Source organism: Passer montanus, unplaced genomic scaffold, assembly GCF_014805655.1.
Source record: "Passer montanus isolate IOZ18808 unplaced genomic scaffold, ASM1480565v1 scaffold4, whole genome shotgun sequence".
NCBI lineage: Eukaryota > Metazoa > Chordata > Aves > Passeriformes > Passeridae > Passer > Passer montanus.
The window spans coordinates 5,579,054-5,596,355 of NW_024368818.1; the positions used below are offsets into that span (position 1 = coordinate 5,579,054).

A 17,302-nucleotide genomic window follows, 5' to 3' on the forward strand; every position below is an offset into this window, starting at 1 on the left:
ATCTACAGTGTATAGTCACATAATTTGTAACATATATTTCACTCCCTTTTCATGCTTTATTATTGGTTTGGTGTAAGTTGGTTCCTTTTTTAAACACTTGTGTCTTAATACTTGCTCTTGAATCCTAAATATACTTCAAAGAATTGTTCTTTGGACAGTTAAGATGATTAGGCTTTAGGGATTCCATACTGCTAGTCTGATGCCTTCATCATGTTCCTACACTGCCTGACTTCCTGCTTTTCCAGGAGTAGATATCCTTCCCCTATCATCTGTATTTTCTGAATTTCAGAGGTTAAAATCTGTATTAAGCTCGACGCCTTACACTCACAAGTCTGCTTGAGGAAGAGGTGGACTGATAAAGCTGGGAACTTGTGTCTTCTCTGAACAAGCTCAGAGATAGGAAGAAAGGGACAGATCTTTGTTGTACCTCAAGAGGTACAAGAAGACAGAGTAAGTTAAAATATTCTGCAATAGACGAAGTAACCCCCAAGCAACACATTCATGACTGTTGTAGAATTATTTTGTTCTTGAATATCATGCTTGATATTGCTTTTTCCAAACAACAGTTATGCCACACACTAGCTGGAGTAACTACTGACCTCATAAGATGGTCTGGACTTTTTCAGAGCTAGAGTTCTATTAATGAAACAAATAATTCTGAGAAACCATGCACTAGTTGTACTACTGGTCAAAGCACATGAACCAGCTACAAATCTGGCAGGAGAATAAATCACAGTCTGGCGCTGCAGATGAGGAATATCCACAGTCTGTGCTAGAAGAAGGCATGCTCAAGGAAGGAAAAATTTGACTTCACACCTCTCAGAAGAAAGTCGCCCCCTTTATCATGGAAGCTGTTGCTTTGTAAGAAGTCCTGGAAGGAATGTAACAAGGCCTCTCTTCACTCAGATTTGTCTCCCACATCTGTCTCAGTGAGTGCTTTTTGTGCCCTGTCTGTCTGCAGGTCTGTCCATGCTGCACAGCAGTGCCCGGACAGCCCTTCCTGGCCTGGGTCAGCACTGGTGTGGCAGCAGGAGCAGGGCAGTGACCGTCCCCCTGTACCCAGCACTGCTGAGGCCACGTCTCGAGTGCTGTGTCAAGTTTTGGGCCTCTCAGTTCAGGAATTACTCTGAGAAGCTGAAACTAGTCCAGAGAAGGGCAACAGAACTGGAGAAAGGTCTGGAGAACAAGTCTTGTGAGGTGTGGCTGAGGGAGCTGGGGTTGTTTAGCCTGGAGAAAAGGAATCTTGGGAGAAACCTCATCACTCTCGGCAACTGCCTGGCAGGAGGGTGCAGCCAGGTTGGGGTTGGCCTCTTCTCCCAGGTCATAGGACAAGAGGACATGGCCTTGAGCTGCACCAGGGCAGGTTTAGGTTGGATATCGGGAAAAATCTCTTCACAGAAAGGCTAATTAGACATTGGAATGGGCTGCCCAGCATGGTGATGGAATTACTTTCCCTGGAGGTGTTTGAGGAAAGACTGGACGTGGCACTCAGTGCCGTGGTCTGGTTCACACGGTGGCGTTCAGCCACAGGCTGGATTCGATGACCACAAGAGATGTTTTCCAACCTGATTGATTCTGTGGTTCTGTGGCTCCCTCGGCTGTCCCCGCCGCCACCGCCTCAGCGTCTCGTGTGTCACTCCTGCCTCCCTCCCTCCCTCTCCCGCAGCGAGCAGACACCCCCAGGGCATCCCGCCCGGCCGCCTGCCCCTCGGCAGAGACCCCAGCGAGGGGCTCCTCTGCCTGGGGACGGGCTGAGGAGACCACTGCTTTAACACAACACAGGGCAGCCGTGTACACACATCTGTCTCTAGCGGGGGAAAGACGGCTCTCCGTGGGCCCGGGGCAGGTGCGACCGTGCCCGGAGCTGAGGGGGAGCGGCGGCTGCGGCGGCGGCGGCGCGGCCATGAGGGGGAGCGGGACCGGGGCGGGGCTTCCCGCGGGGCCGGCTCAGCTCGCCGGGGTTGGCGGCGGCGCCATTTTGAATTGGCTGAGGGTCGGAGGCGGCGGCTGCCGAGCAGGGTTCCGCGTCCCCCGAGGGAGAACCCGCCAGGAAGGAGCGGATATGGCCGCGAATAGGAACTTAAAGCAAGTGCGGATCGAAAACAGCTCCCCAGCGGTGCCGCTGGGCATGGTGGGGGGCGGCGGCGGCGGCAACCTGAAAGGTTTGCGCGGCCTAGAAGCGGAGAGTGAGGCGGCGGCGGCGGCCATGGCTCTGGTGCCGAGCAAAGAAGGTGGCGGAGATGAGGAGCAGGAGGTTGGGTTCACCATCGACATCAAGAGCTTTCTCAAACCAGGCGAGAAGAGCTACACGCAGCGTTGCCGGCTGTTCGTGGGGAATCTGCCTACTGATATCACCGAGGAGGATTTCAAGCGCCTTTTCGAGCGCTACGGGGAGCCCAGCGAGGTCTTCATCAATCGGGACCGTGGCTTCGGCTTCATCCGCCTGGTGAGGATCCGGGCGGGCCCTGGGGCTGCCCCGTCACCCCGGGCATGTCTCTGAAAGAGAGAGGCTTCGGTGCCCTGCCCCCCGCCCGCTTCCCCTCCATTTCGGCGGGTGTAAAAAAAGGCAGCATCTGCCTCTCTTCCTCCTCGCTGCTAGCGCAGGTCCCCCCGCCTCTTCTTCCTTCCCTCCCCTCCCCGTTCGCCTCAACACACCCAAGCCAGACCCTGCATTCAGAGTAGTCCTCGCAGCCCCTGGCGTTTCGGTCCCCGCCTCACCCCGTGGCACTTAATACGGTTAATTTTAAAGAATGGGCAGGGTTGTTTCGAAATACAGCTGGTCGCACATCGTGAACACGGAACGTAAAATCACGGAATTGAAAAGGTTGCGGACCGCGGGTTGTTTAAATTACTTGGGCCCAGATAAGGCTAGATTTCTAGGGGTAATGCAGTATTTGATTAAATATACTCGAGTTAAGCATGCAGAAAACCGAATCATTCGAAAACTTTATGATACTGTATTTAAATGGTAATTTAGTATGCGAGATTAGCTTTCACGATTGCTCTGTTTAAAATGCACAGATTTTTATCATTCTGGGAATAGCTTTAGAGTGCTTTAGGTGTCTAGTCATATTTTTTCCATATATTTTACTGCTTAGGGCTTTTCGTTTTTCTTTTTCTTTGGTTTTTCTTTTTTTTTTTTAATTTTTTTTTTTATTTTTGGTTGTCATCTTAAAATACTTGTGGCATTCTGCCATGCATCTTTTACCCTGAGAATTCCCCGGCCTGAAATAGCAATTTTATGGAGGAAGTGAGATATTCTTACATCTTGTTACTCATTTTTGTGTGTAATAGAAATTAGATAGAGCTTTTTATGTGAATTTCCCTTTTCCGTTACGTTTAGGGAATATATATATATATATATTTTAACAGCTTGCCTAGTCAGTTGAACTGTGAAGAAATAGATAAAGAATTTCTTTAAATGTCAGGGATTGCAGGTATCTAACCTGGTGAAGATTTTTGAAGTGAGAAAAAAGGTAGTTGTTGATTTACACTCTCTCACGAATGTGGGTGCAGAAAACCCAATAATGTGAGACGAATTAATAGAAGAGCAAAGAAGGTAATTTCACCATTTGTTGATGAAATTTGAATTGGACATCCATTGAGAGCAGTGTGATATTTTTACTCATTTAAAAGCAAAACAAAAACCCAACCCAAAATACCTTAGATCCACCCTTTCCTGCTGCTCGGAGCCAGAGATGCAGAATGTAAACATTTGAGAATATAAACATTTGAGTAGGTAAACGTGAAATGTATCAACTTTCCAACTCTACTCAAAACCTTTATAGAGCAGTAGCATCATAATGAAAATCTGTTAAATCCTCTAATGTGCAAGAAAAAATTGGCATCTGTGTTGTTTTTAGAATAACCAATAAGGGGTAATGAGTACCTTTTTTTTCAGTCAGAGGACAGAGAATTTGTTGGTTTGTTTGTTGGGTTTTTTGTTGTTGGTTTGGTTTTTTGGTTGGAGGAAACAAGTTGAGTGGCCTTTTTTTTCAGTCAGAGGACAGAGACTTTGTTGGTTTGTTTGTAGGGTTTTTTTGTTGTTAGTTTGTTTTGGTTTTTTGAGTGGAGGAAACAAGTTGAGTGATCCTGGTGCCAATATGCTCAAGTGAAGGAAAACAACTTTGCTACTTTTCCGGGGGGGGGGGCAGGGGCCACTCGAAGGGGATACTTGCTGTCTTTGAAAATAAAAGCTATAAAGTATTTAATGTCTTTCTAAAGGAATCTAGGACCTTGGCTGAAATAGCAAAGGCAGAACTTGATGGTACGATTTTGAAGAGCAGACCGCTTCGAATTCGATTTGCTACCCATGGAGCTGCCTTAACTGTGAAGAATCTGTCGCCTGTGGTTTCCAATGAGCTGCTGGAACAAGCATTCTCGCAGTTCGGGCCAGTGGAAAGAGCCGTTGTTGTAGTAGATGATCGCGGCAGAGCTACAGGGAAGGGTTTTGTAGAGTTTGCAGCAAAACCTCCAGCACGGAAAGCTCTGGAAAGATGCAATGATGGGGCATTCTTGCTTACAACGTAAGTTCACAGGTTTTTGTTTGAAGTTGTGAGTATATCTTCCCAATTGCATTCATGGTATTCCCTAGTTCTTAGCCAATGTGAGCAAAAATTGCATTCATGGTATTCCCTAGTTCTTATTTTGTCTCAAATTCTGAAAGCCACGAGGTTAGAAATTTAGGTATTTTGCATGAATACCACAAATACTCTTGGGTTTTTTTTAAAGAAAACCGTATTTCTGTGCTTACTGTTTATAAGACTTCTTATTACCATATGAGAGTCTAAGAGCAAAATTCTCGTTTTTCCCTTGTTCATATGTAATACTAGTTTTCCTTCTCTATATAATAAGGCATTTTCTGTTGAGACTTCATTTTCATTGGTTGCACTCTTCCTGATCCCAGTAACAAAGTGACAAAATAATATTCCTTGTTTCTTAACAAATCAGTGCTCGACATTGCTGCTATTTCTGTAGACTAAAGAAAGTGTTTAAACCCCAAAAATTATCTGTGGCCTATAAGGCCAGGATTTTCTCACTGTTTTAAAATGAAGACAGATTCTGAAGAGATTTATGCTAGTGATGTTTGGAAAACAATCTATTTCAAGGACAAGCAAGCTTGCAAATAGCAGCACTTCTCTTGCATCTCCTATTTCTGTACTTGCCAAAGAGAGTTGTTAATTGCTGCACTTTACACAGTCACAAGTGACATTTTTAAATGCTTTCTTAAAAACGGTGTGAAATTATACATATTTATGATTTCTTTTTATTTCTGTGATTCTCATTGGGAAAATAAGGCTGTGATTTCACAGCATGAAAACTTGCTGCCGTTGAATTGGGCTTGGAGTTCTTTTCCTGCCCTGGCTGTGCTATTCTTGAACTTCATGACACTTCCATAGGGCACTTGTGCTTGCTAAAACAGCAGAAAAGCATTCATTTGTATGGGGGTCCATTGCAGTCTGTTCAAGCACTGGAAGGTGCTTGCTGATGTCACGTCCAACAGAGAATGAGGCAGGACAAAATGTTGCCAGGAGGAGTTGGCAGGTGAGTAAGGGGTCTGCAACTCCCAAATCTTATGTGCTACTGAACTGATTTGGTGGTTACATAGTAAATGTAATCTGAATACATCTTTACTGTTAGCGGGAGGTGCCAGCAATTTCTTCTTATTCCCTGGTTTTCTTGGCATTAGTAACTGAATGGAAGCGTGGTGAGCCAAACAAGGGAAGTAATGTAGTTCAGTGTTACATTAGTGCTATTCTTGGCATGAGAGATGTGGCAGGGAAGAAGAAGGTGAGATATGAGGGGAGGGTGTTCTTGTTTTGCCAGCTGGATAGATCAGTTGAATTGAAATGAGCATCTAACCATATCCTGAGTGAATAAAAAGCACTTGATCGTTTTCTTGTTTCAGTGACGTGTTCCCTTATGCACAGTTGCAAAGACAATTAGCATGAATCTGCTGCCATCTACTTTGATGTTTTGCTTCAAAGTCTAAAGTTTTACTTTTTCTAACTGAAAACTCTTTGCCTAATCAGAACATGTTTCAGTTCCTGTGTAAATGTATCAAAACTAGTCATCCAAAACATTAGTGTTTTAACATTATAACTTGTTAGCACCACAGTTCAGTTGCGTTTGAGTAGCAGAACTGTCAGCATTTGCCATGCAGATGGCATCAGAAAAAACAGGTGCTGAGTTGTGGCCTTTGAGTCCAGACTTCATCTTTTTAATGTGAACTTGATGCACAGAGTAAAATATATTTGGGTTCATTGGTTTTGGTTGGTGTTTTGTTTTTTTTTTCCTGGTGAAGGACTGGGGCAGTAGGGGAAGATCTGCAAAGTGAAATAAAGGCATGGAATACAATAAATGAATGCTGCTGTTTTGAAAATCATGTCTCTAGTGCTCTGTGTTTTGTAAACTCTGCTCCCAACATTTATGCAAAGAGCCTTTTATACAATTCAGAGTTTTTACACTGCTCTCTTTGGCTCATGTTTGCCTCTGGTTACTACATATCAAGGAAGCTGTTTTCAGCTTTTCAGTTAGGATTCTAATTTGTGAATGTGTAGTTGTTCAAAGAATGGATTTTAAATAACTTAAAGAAATGTTTTTCTAATTATTGCTGTAATATTAATACCAAATTATGAAGCTGTTTTCAGTTCTAGACTAACTTGTAGAACTAAGTTGTCAATGTCAGTAGAAATATGAATAGGTTGTGCTGCTCTGTTTTGGGTTTGTTGCTTTCCCAGTACCATCACAGCCTCTGTGGTGTCTCACTGATAAGAACAGAAAGGTAGTTGCTTCCTAAATATTTTGTAGTTAGTGGTAAATGCCTTTGGTATTTTAAAAAAGCAAGCAGAACTGTGCCAAGTTGTTTCTAGGCAGAATAGCTGGATTTGGGCATAAAACCAATTATTTTCTGAAGGTGATTCTTAAGATTGGGATTCATTGGAATTCTGTGATTTAAGACAAGACACAGGAATTACATTTTAGCTTTCTGGAGTGTTTCTTCAAAATACTAAAATAAGTTGTAAGTGCTTCTTTAATGATTCACTTATTAAATTGAAAATGTTTTCCAGAACACCTCGACCTGTTGTTGTAGAGCCAATGGAGCAATTTGATGATGAGGATGGACTCCCTGAGAAGCTAATGCAAAAAACACAACAGTACCACAAGTAAGTTGTGGTTAGCCTTTCTTTATAAAACATTATTTACACACTTAGGTACCTTTGTAAATATGCACTGATTTTTACTCTTGAGTTTGTGTGGCAGGAAGTAGTGCTTTTGTATGTTGTGCAGTTTTGTGTCAAAGGATTAAAGAGGACCTTCCTAAATTTCCTAATAATGGTAAAATTCAAACTTGACTTTTTAGTTGAACATTCTGTGCATTTAGTGTAGTAGAGAGATTCTTGGCCTCCACTGCAGTCAGTACAAGCTTGTTGCCAGCAAACTATAGTCTTTTATGGATTAGGGGTGTGGTCTAAACCCATAGAGATTTTGAATACCCCCAGATCTGTATGTTCTCTGATAGCTCCTTAACGGTTTGCAGTCTCCCTGGCATGTAAATCTTTGCAGTTTACACGGTTGAGGTAGAACTTTGAGCATGACATGAGAAAGTGAATAATGAGATGAAAGTCCCCTAATCTGAAAATACTACTTTTTAATGTTGTAATTTGCCATTCATGTTGCTTGAATTGAAAATGTTTATTTTTATAAGACTATAAAATACCACTTCTTAAAAATTTGTCACTGTTAGGTACAATATTAGTATTAGAATGGGAAATGTGGGGTCATTTTAGTGGTTACAGATTCTTGCTAATATTCTGGGCTGTCTAGTAAGCATTGATACTTATTTAAATAACTGGTTTAGTGAATTGACTGCTTGATTTAGAAGGCTGAATACTGTTAATCTAGTGTGGCACCTTAGTATTTTGTATTGATGTCAATACAAATTTTTATCTTAAATAAATTGAATCTTTATTTGGGCAATTTTTGGAAAATTGTCTTTGTACTTATCTTAATTTCTGATTTCAGCTTTGCCTGGTTTAAAATGTAGCTATCTGACAGGTTGATAAAAAGTGAGATCTACACTTGAAGTAATTGTGTATACGTTCTGTGGCTGTTACAGCTGTTGATCTAAATGTGTTCTTCTGTACATTTTTACTGCAACATTTTTATTAGGGAAAGAGAACAGCCTCCACGCTTTGCTCAGCCTGGAACATTTGAGTTTGAATATGCTTCACGGTGGAAGGCTCTTGATGAGATGGAAAAGCAGCAGCGTGAGCAGGTTGACAGGAACATTAGAGAAGCCAAAGAGAAACTTGAGGCAGAAATGGAAGCGGCTAGACATGAGCATCAGCTAATGCTGATGAGGCAAGGTAAAACCAGATCATCTACCAGAATTCAATTTGTTTTGTTGCAGATTTTTTGTGTAGCATATTGAGCTGTATACTTGGACATTTTGCTGGTCACCATTTAATTAAATGTGTTTAACTGAGAAAAAGGAAGGAATACTTCTCTCATATTCCTTGACGATTTGTAGAAATTAATTAATAATCTGATAAAGAGGTGATTATCTAAGTCTGTTTTCTTTGCTTCCTAAATTTATCTTTAGAAAAAAGTTTACTTAGCCTGTTTTTCGTGAATAGGCACATGTGCTCCCAGTGTGGAGCCATGCTGTTTTTATAAGGTCTTGTACAGGGCAGGTCTTATGCAGGAGATAATAACATAAAAGCATAAGTTCTTATATATAAGACCTTTTATATAAGGTCTTATACAGAGTGTAATAACGTAGAAAATATTTTGAAACGCCAGATAGTTGCTGCAGCACCTGAAATGGCAACAGTTTCTTGGCTACTTTTCCAAGAAAGACTGTTGAAGCAAGTTTCCTGGTAAGCACAGGTGTATGTTAGAGGTGAGGAATGTGCATGTTAATGTGATCCAAGAATGCTGCTGGCAATACACAGTGCAGCCCTCCCCCGGCAGTTGGACACACGTTGTAATTTTGTGTGTACGCGTGGCTGACCTTTGTAAAGATGGTTCAGTGCTTAAGATACAGGTTGGATAAATCTCCTGTTGACTTACCTAATTTTTAATATTTAACAGTGCTGATAGTCCAATTCCAGGACTCAGGTTCTTTAATTTCCTTTGAATTTATTCACCTGTTGCCTGGACTTGAGGGCAAGATTAGAGATTACTTTGTCTTAAATTCATGTCTTAATTATGTGTTAAACTCAGACAAGATTACGGTGGCCTCTTACTTTAAGATAGAAAAAATGGTAAAACATGGTAAAACATCTTTGGTGTGTTTTTGGCTATTAGGGTTTCTTTTAAGGACAACATGAAGGAAAAGATATTCTGCTTTTTGAATATTTGTTAAATGCCAGTTTTATATTAAAAAAGAGAGAATTATTCCTTCCATTAGAGAGCCACTAAAACATGAAAGCATGCGGTGCTACTATTCCAGTGAGAAAATATGTTTCTTTTAGTGTAGGAGGAGGGCTTTTTCCCCTCACAGCTTGGTTAGCAGAGTACCTCTTTGGTACCAGATAGCTCAGAATTTTGCTAAGATAGTTAGGTTTCTTCTTAGTTACCTGCCAAAACTTAATTTTCAGAGCTCTAGAGACTAATAAGTATTCCTTCTGTTTAATCTTCTCGATTCTTCAGCTTCAGTATGCATGAAAATAAGGTGATTTTTTCACTTTTATTTATTTTCAAAGATATAATCTTCTTGTTGCTCTGAACAGTGTGGGTCTAAGTTCATGCCATGCCAAGAATATTGATTATATTAATTGCATCACAGGATTGCAATGCTGTAATTGCATCACAGGATTGTGTAGAAAGATGCAATGACGTTTCTAAGGCACCAGAACCTAGAATTAATAGTTTTGTATCCCTGGTGCATGAAGTCAAATTTAAAGATGTATTGAAGTCATTATGAAATATGAAATAAAATAGAAAATGTCATGTTTTAGTTGTGTAGGAGTTAAAAAGATGACAGGAAGGATGAGCTTACTGGTCCATATACTCCAGCAGGTGAAGGTTGTGTTGAAACTGCTCCACAAGAGCTAGCAGGACTGGAACTCTAGAACATGTTGGTTTGTGTACTCACGTTTTTGTGGTGTGGTATTAATTCTGAAGGTAGACTTAATTCTTTTGAAATGTGTAATTTTTCACTTTGAAGTGTCATATTTTGACAGACTGAGTCAGAAGTAATTTGTAAAGCAGAATACGTGTTTCCATGTGTAAGTAAATTGCATGGTATTTCTGATCTATGTACTGGTGGTATGCATCAAACATTTGTAAATATTCTCTCATAATGATGGTTAAATAGATTATGAAAATACTGGAAAACGTGACTGAATTTAACCAGAAGCTTAATTTTTAAATCAATTATATGGAAGCTTGGCATTTATTTTCCATCTTTAGAAAAATCAGCAGTTAAAATTGCTTTAGGAGCCTTTGTGGAGTTGATATTCCAGCTGGTAGGATTAACTTCTGAGTTGAGAGAACACCTTCACCTTCTGCTGTCTGCTATGTTAGAAGGTTGAAGGTAAAACGAAGCCCTTGCCCATTTATAAGCACAAGAAAGTGCAGAGGCTAATAATAATGCTGTTTGTTTTCTTTTTTTCCCACAGCTGCTTTAATGCAGATTTTTTCTGCTCAGAAAATGGACCTGTCAATCAAAAATTACCATCATTACAGGTCTTTTAATATGAATGGCTCTTGTGCAGAGTTTGAACCTCTATATCCGTGTTTTCATCTGGCTTAGTAAGGCTTTCTGCCAAGATTTGGCAGTTGTCAAATGATACTGAATCAGAATTTGCTATGCTGAACTTTAAACATACTAACAGTTTCAGGAAAGGCAATAAACTATGCTATGGAGAAAAATTAGGAGAAGAATGAGAAGAGTAGACTGCTACATCTTAAGAAGAAAGGACAGTAAATGATAGTGGTAGAGAGAAAGCAGGAAATCTTGGTCCTGTGGGCACAAGAAATAGGGAATGCTGTATAAATTTGGAAGACCAAAGAACTGAAAAGGAAGCATGTTTTCTCATAGTGGACATTGTTGTGTACAAGTTTGAGGAAACTGATCTGCATAACTAAAAATATATTTTAATTAGTATAGTGAAGAAATGTGTAGAGAAAATGTGCAGAACAGTTGAACTAAAGCATGAAAGGCATGTAATGGATAGGATGGGAAAATGTAACTTGTGGTTTCTATAAATAGTGTCATGTGGCAAATATCCTATGTCAAAAATAAAAAAACCCTGCTTTCTAAGAAATGGTAAAATTATTATTCATTGAAGACAGCATAGATTTCCAAGCAGAAATCAATAATGTGACTGGTCAGCAAAATTAATTACTGAGTTATGCTGTACTTCTTAAGGGCATTCTGAGTGCTTCATAGGAGGCTGTGGCTGTGCCTTTTTTGTGGGGTTAAAAGACTAGTCATTTGTAAGTTGCAGAGTCATGATCAATCTTCATGGAAGTTCAGACTTCCTTCACGCACCTGAAGTTCTTATGACTTCTCTTGTTCTGATGTGTGCCATGTAGGGCCTTGCAATACATAGTGGAGAGCATAAAAGTCCATCAATTGTGTGGTGGTTTTCTTCGTAGTGTGACTTCAGCAGTGTACAGTGTTGTGAGAAAATTCATGCCCTGTCCTAGATGTAAAACCAGGATGTGATTTAAGGGATTGAGAGAGTTTTTTTTTCCTTTGAGAACTCAAAACTTCTGTTTCCACAACCTGCTCTGGGGGCTTTGCCCATTTTGTACCTTTCTATGTCTGTATGCCACGGATCCAGTGTTTTTTTCAAGTACTAGACTTAGCTTGATGGAAAGAGATGAGTTAAATGCATTGAAAATTTGGTTTAAAAACTTGAATGTTAGCACTGTAAACTGATGGTAATAACAATTTTTGTGTTGTCACATGATTGATTGACAGCTTTTATATTTAAATGCACTTTTGATCCTGTTAGATCTCATGCGTCGTCAGGAAGAATTGAGGCGCTTGGAAGAGCTTCGAAACCAAGAACTTCAAAAACGCAAGCAGATACAATTGAGGTATTTTGTCTTCTACTGTGCAGAGGTGTGGTGTGCAGCCTTGTAGGCTTGCATGAATTTAGATATGTTAGCTAAACTTGCTTCTCACAAGCATAATGTGTGATGTTTCTGATATCATGCAATATAAAATATTGGTTTTGAGTGTTGCTTGATTTTTTTTTTCACTTATTTCAATTCTAATTTTGTTGTAAATTTCTGAGATTTCTAATTAGCATAGAAATGTCTTAGACTATTTTTTTATTTCATATTTATTTTAACATGACCAAAGCATTGCTGTAATAGATAGGAACTCACTTCTAAATTTTATGGGCAGGTGATCTGCATGTAGAATCATAGCATTGCAATCTTATAGTCCGACTCACTTTATTCTAGTATGTTGAGAACAATTTTTCTTTTAGGTTTTGATTCATGCAAATAATTGTTCTAATGCCTCTTCCAAAGCTTAAGAAAATAGTCATGGTCTCATCATATTGATACTTTTTGTGAAATATCAGAATAAATGTCAATAAGATAAAGAGAGGAGCACAAAAACATCTCAGAATTAAAAATTGTCTTTTGGCACTGTTGAAATGTTTTAATCCATAGTGTCTTCTTAAAAACTGGAATATTTAATCTGTTTGCTGATCTATAGCTGGAAGAGTAGGTATATAATGTATTTCTATTGATATTACTTGTATTCCAAAAAAAAAAAAAAATCCAAAAAAAAACCCAACCGAAACTTCAAAAGTTCTCAAACTCATGAAGTTGACTAGACTAGTGCCTTGCACTGTGTAAAAAATAAATCATGGCCAGTTTTCTTTATGTGCTTGATCTCTGAGGCTCAGTGCAAGCCTGAACAGGTCAAGAGACTACACTGACATAATTTTGGAAAATATCCTAGGCATGAAGAAGAGCACAGACGTCGGGAGGAAGAGATGCTACGCCAGAGGGAACAGGAGGAATTACGACGACAGCAGGAGGGAGGATTTAAGCCAAATTTCATGGACAATGTAAGTACAATTCTATGGTGAAAGTCCAAATCACAAAAGAATTTTTTCATTACATTATTTTTATACTAGTTATTGAATTGCCATCTTCTTTTTGGCCGTTTTTGCTTCCGTATTTCACTGTTCCCCTGAGCGAATTGCTACATATTCGGTAGTGTAGTTACTCTTTTGGATGATGACATCACTCTTATTTTTCCAACAAGCTAGTGATGTAACGCTTCCATCAAGTGAAGGTGTTCAGATACTGTTTTTTTTTACTTAGGAATTGAAATGTTTCAGTAAAATAGTTTTTCTAAATGGGAGGTGATAGGAATCACCCATCCTGATGTGCCCTACTCTGCGTGAAGGTATAAATTTTAAACCAGTTCATGCTGCTAAGCTTGTTTGAATTACTGGTTTTGCTTTATGCTTAACTTACTGAGAAAGTTTTCAGAAACAAAACGGGCAATATTAATTTCGTATGGAGCTTAAAATCACTCCCCCTATTAATCCTTTGTAAAACTAGATGAGAACATCCAAATCATTACTAAAGGAGACTGAAAGATTTTAAAGGTGAGGGAACATTTGTCCTTGCTATAATCTGTACATTATTTGTATTAGTAATTTAGGTATGCTCTGCCTCTGAAGACTCATCCTGCAGGACTAACAAAATGGTGCTGTCAGAGGAGTCAGATTCTAAATTTTTTTGGTCAAAGGGTATGACTTTTTTCCTACCAACCAGATCAGTTCAGTGAATGCAAACTGTGTTGCAAATGCTTCAGTTTCTCTTGAATCGGTTTTACTATTACAGCTATTCCTAGTGAGGAAATAATGAATAAGCAATTCACACAATTGCTCTTTTACATTATTAAAACAACTGTAGTCTGTAGAAGGGGATTTTGCTCCGCTTGCCAGGTGCAACTTCATACACCAATCAGAAATGAACTGCTGGTTTCTCAGCTACTTTCTGTGAAAGAAAAACCTGGTTTACATTCTATACCATGAAATTTTCTGTAGGGTTGCAAAGAATTTATTATGTATGTTCTGAGACATCATGAGAGATGTTAGAAAATAAATTATTTCCTGTTCTTAGCAGGACATTTCTCCCCTTGTCTGCACCTTAGTGTTTTTAGTAAAGATGGGGAGGAAGCAAAATAGTTCCTTTGATTTTATTAACCGGTGTAATTTGTTTTTGCTCGCTGTGTTTTGAGGGACTCGTATCCAAAAGCAGATGGTAATTTATTTCCATATGTTCTCACTGTAAAAGAAAATTGCTTTCAGTACATCTTTTCTTCAGGGAAATGAAGACCAAGGATTCAGAACTCATACTGTCCTTTAGTGTGTTCCAAATATTATAAAACATAATTGGGGAAATAGCATGTAATAGTTGTCTCATGTAATTTAGAAATAGCACTTACTGATGACTTCTGTAGTGCCAAATGTGAAATGTCATATCACTGTCATATCCTAATGTAGCATCTTTTGGGGTTGCCTGACTTTCTGACCTGTAAGCTACTTGTCAAAACCTCCGCTCCTCTGTGAGACCCATGCTTCTTGCTGCAGTGACAGCAAGCTGGGGAGCCAACCCACAGCCCTGGGATGGCAGTAGCTCCCACAGATTCCATTGCTGTTTGGAAGTTGTGGCCTGTATTCTGCAGCTTGGAGTGGGGAAAACTAGATAATGTTGGCCACCACAGCATTTACTGGTTTATTCTTACATCTGTCTTGAGATAAGAGTATTTAGTCTCTGTGCTTAAATTGCTTACCACAGTTTGTCCATCCTTGTTGCCTGTCTACATTTTTAAATTCCAAACCCTATATGAATAGAAACTGTTAAAGTTGTTGTGCTGGAGTTGGCAAAAATGTAGGATAAAAAGGGAGGAAGAGTGGTTCAAATGGAAACCACTTCAATCACTATGCATAATTTTTATGGCTTTTATACATCAGATTTTTTGGAGGCGAAGGGTGGAAGACTGCTTTGGAAGAGCTTAGCTTTCCCACTCTCATGCATTACTGAAATTGTTTGTTCATCTGGTCCTAATTAATACACTGCAAGAATATATACATTTGGTTTTGCAGTAACAGCCCTACCAAAAGCGTTTTAACTTATATATAACTCATATGAAATTTAAGTGGTGCACAATGATACATGAAAAAATGTATTCTCAAGAATAGTCTTTAGTATTCTGGTTATGTTTTGACTTAGGTCTTACTTCTTATGCTCTTTAAACGTTAAAGGAGGAAAAATTGAAACAAAATAGCAAGTGATGTGTTTGCTTTCTTTAGCAACAGTTTCTAATCAGGGCAGCTGTGTGACTAAGCATGCCTATCATTTTATAGATGCTTGTTTTAAGATGGTTTTAGATAACTGTAGTTGTACAGTGTGAATGGGAATTGAAAAAGCCTTTGCATTTTCAAGCAGAGGAAAACTGTAAGCCTTTTCTGGGGATTGCAAAATGACACATGAAATCTGATTTCAGCTTAGAATTTCTTATACAACTAATTAGTTTTTATTTGTCCTTACTAATACTCGTTTACTGTGAATAGATTCCATCTTGCACTTAGTTCTACTCTCAGATTACCACTGTACGTGTACTGAGAAAGTTATTATTATTTTCAGAGGTTAAAGTTGACTCTTGGTGAGAATTGCATTTTTTGATTCTGTTGGATAGTTTTTTACCATATCAAGTCTTGATAAACTCTTCTGGCATTATACTTACAACATAATAAAGTCTTCTGCCAACAAGGTATTTAGCACAACAATAATAATTGTTTCTAATAATTGTTTTTGTTTCTTAAAAGCTTTGAAAAGTAAGCTTCCTTGACTTATATCCTATCACTTTTTACTGGTCAGTCTAAAACAGGAAGATAAACGGTAAGTGCAGTGGCAGTCAGAACTGGACCCTCTCATGCAAGGCTGCAGTATTAGATTTTCCTGTTGAAAGTTTCTGTCTGTATCTTTTCCAACTCATCAAACTAGGATTTTTTAAAAATAGAACTACTTCTGAAAAACATCTTGTTATCAAGTTTAATTCAGCTAGCAGTTACTTGATTTTGTTACAGATGATAAAAATATTTTCTGTGAGAGGCTTTCTTTTCCTGAAGCATTCTTGTTGCTGGTGATGATGAACATTAGAAATTTGATTGCATTGATGGTTAATCTAATGGGCAGCCTGATGATGCCTAGACAATCTATTAATCTAGTTATGTGATCTCTACTAGATAAATTATGAATAAACACTTTCATATTGGTTATGGTTTTTCCCTTCCTTTCTAAAAGTCAGTTAGTTGAAATGTGTTGTTATAACTCAATAATTTATATACATTCTGATTTCACAGTAGCTTAATTGGGAAACTAATTTTCCAGTAGTATTCTGCTAATTTTTATTTTGCATACATTCTTCTGGCTGAAAGAGGAACTTGATGACGGTGATTTATTTTGCAACAGCACAAATATTTTTTAAATAGAAAATACTTCTGAGTGCCAGTAGTACATTAATTACTCAAACATGCAGCGGTTATTATCCAGTTATGGATGGCTTGCTTCAATTTACATTGTTGAATCTCAATCAGAGGCATTCTGCAAAATAATTCCTGTTCCAAGACCTGCTTTTATTTGTGTCACCAACTTAGTGTTTTGGATTTAGTGTATTAAAATAGTTTCTATGTGTCTAAAACAGGGACCAAAAATATGTAGGAGTTGTAGTCCTAGTTTTGTGTGGACAGATTTACTTCTGTAGTAACACTGTGAATTAGTGTTGGGTGGGTATTGTACTTAGTGAAACAACAACTGCAATACCAACCTTAAACTTACCTTTCTTCTTACTGGTGGTTTAAAGAGGGAATTGAGATTTTTGGACATCCTTGCCCACTTCTCTTCAAGGAAAACCCCTTTTGAATGTGTAAGGGACTGTTTCCTGAGAATTCATGAGTTTCAATTTCTGAATGCTTGCTGGTTTTTTCATGTAAGACTTCATATATAAATAGTTTCCTTTTGTATCTCATAGTATTTTCAGGAATTATTTCTAGATGTTGTTTTGCTTTCCTTTAGTTTTCATGCAGAAGCGCTGCTGTCAAGAATGTTGAGTAATTATCAGCATGAAGTATCAGCTCCTAAAGCAATGGAGATGCTTCAACAGCAGGGATTGTAGTGGACTTGGATCAAAAGCTGTAAGACAGATGACAGCAAGAAAGTAAAAAGGCACATTGCAAAACAGCAATGATATTCATAGCTTCAGGAATGCCATCGCAACATAGTTTTTGTTCTAAGGGTTTGGTCC

At 38.9% G+C, this 17,302-nt stretch overlaps 1 protein-coding gene across 9 annotated transcripts in view; it reads left to right on the forward strand.

The window, feature by feature from the left end:
* Positions 1-1,954: 1,954 nt before the first annotated feature.
* PSPC1 (paraspeckle component 1) overlaps positions 1,955-17,302 on the forward strand; it is a 60,417-nt gene continuing 45,069 nt past the window's right edge. For 8 of the 9 annotated variants that reach the window (XR_005628563.1, XR_005628564.1, XR_005628567.1 and 5 more), the window contains exons 1-6: positions 1,978-2,446; positions 4,225-4,526; positions 7,071-7,166; positions 8,173-8,369; positions 11,973-12,057; positions 12,938-13,046. Coding sequence is in view for 3 of the 9 variants with exons in the window: in XM_039718481.1 (XP_039574415.1) it covers positions 2,063-2,446; positions 4,225-4,526; positions 7,071-7,166; positions 8,173-8,369; positions 11,973-12,057; positions 12,938-13,046 (1,173 nt within the window). In the remaining 6 variants the exon portion in view is untranslated. Of the gene's footprint in view, positions 2,447-4,224; positions 4,527-7,070; positions 7,167-8,172; positions 8,370-11,972; positions 12,058-12,937; positions 13,047-17,302 lie in introns of all 9 variants that reach the window. The other variant, XM_039718480.1, reaches the window with a different exon arrangement.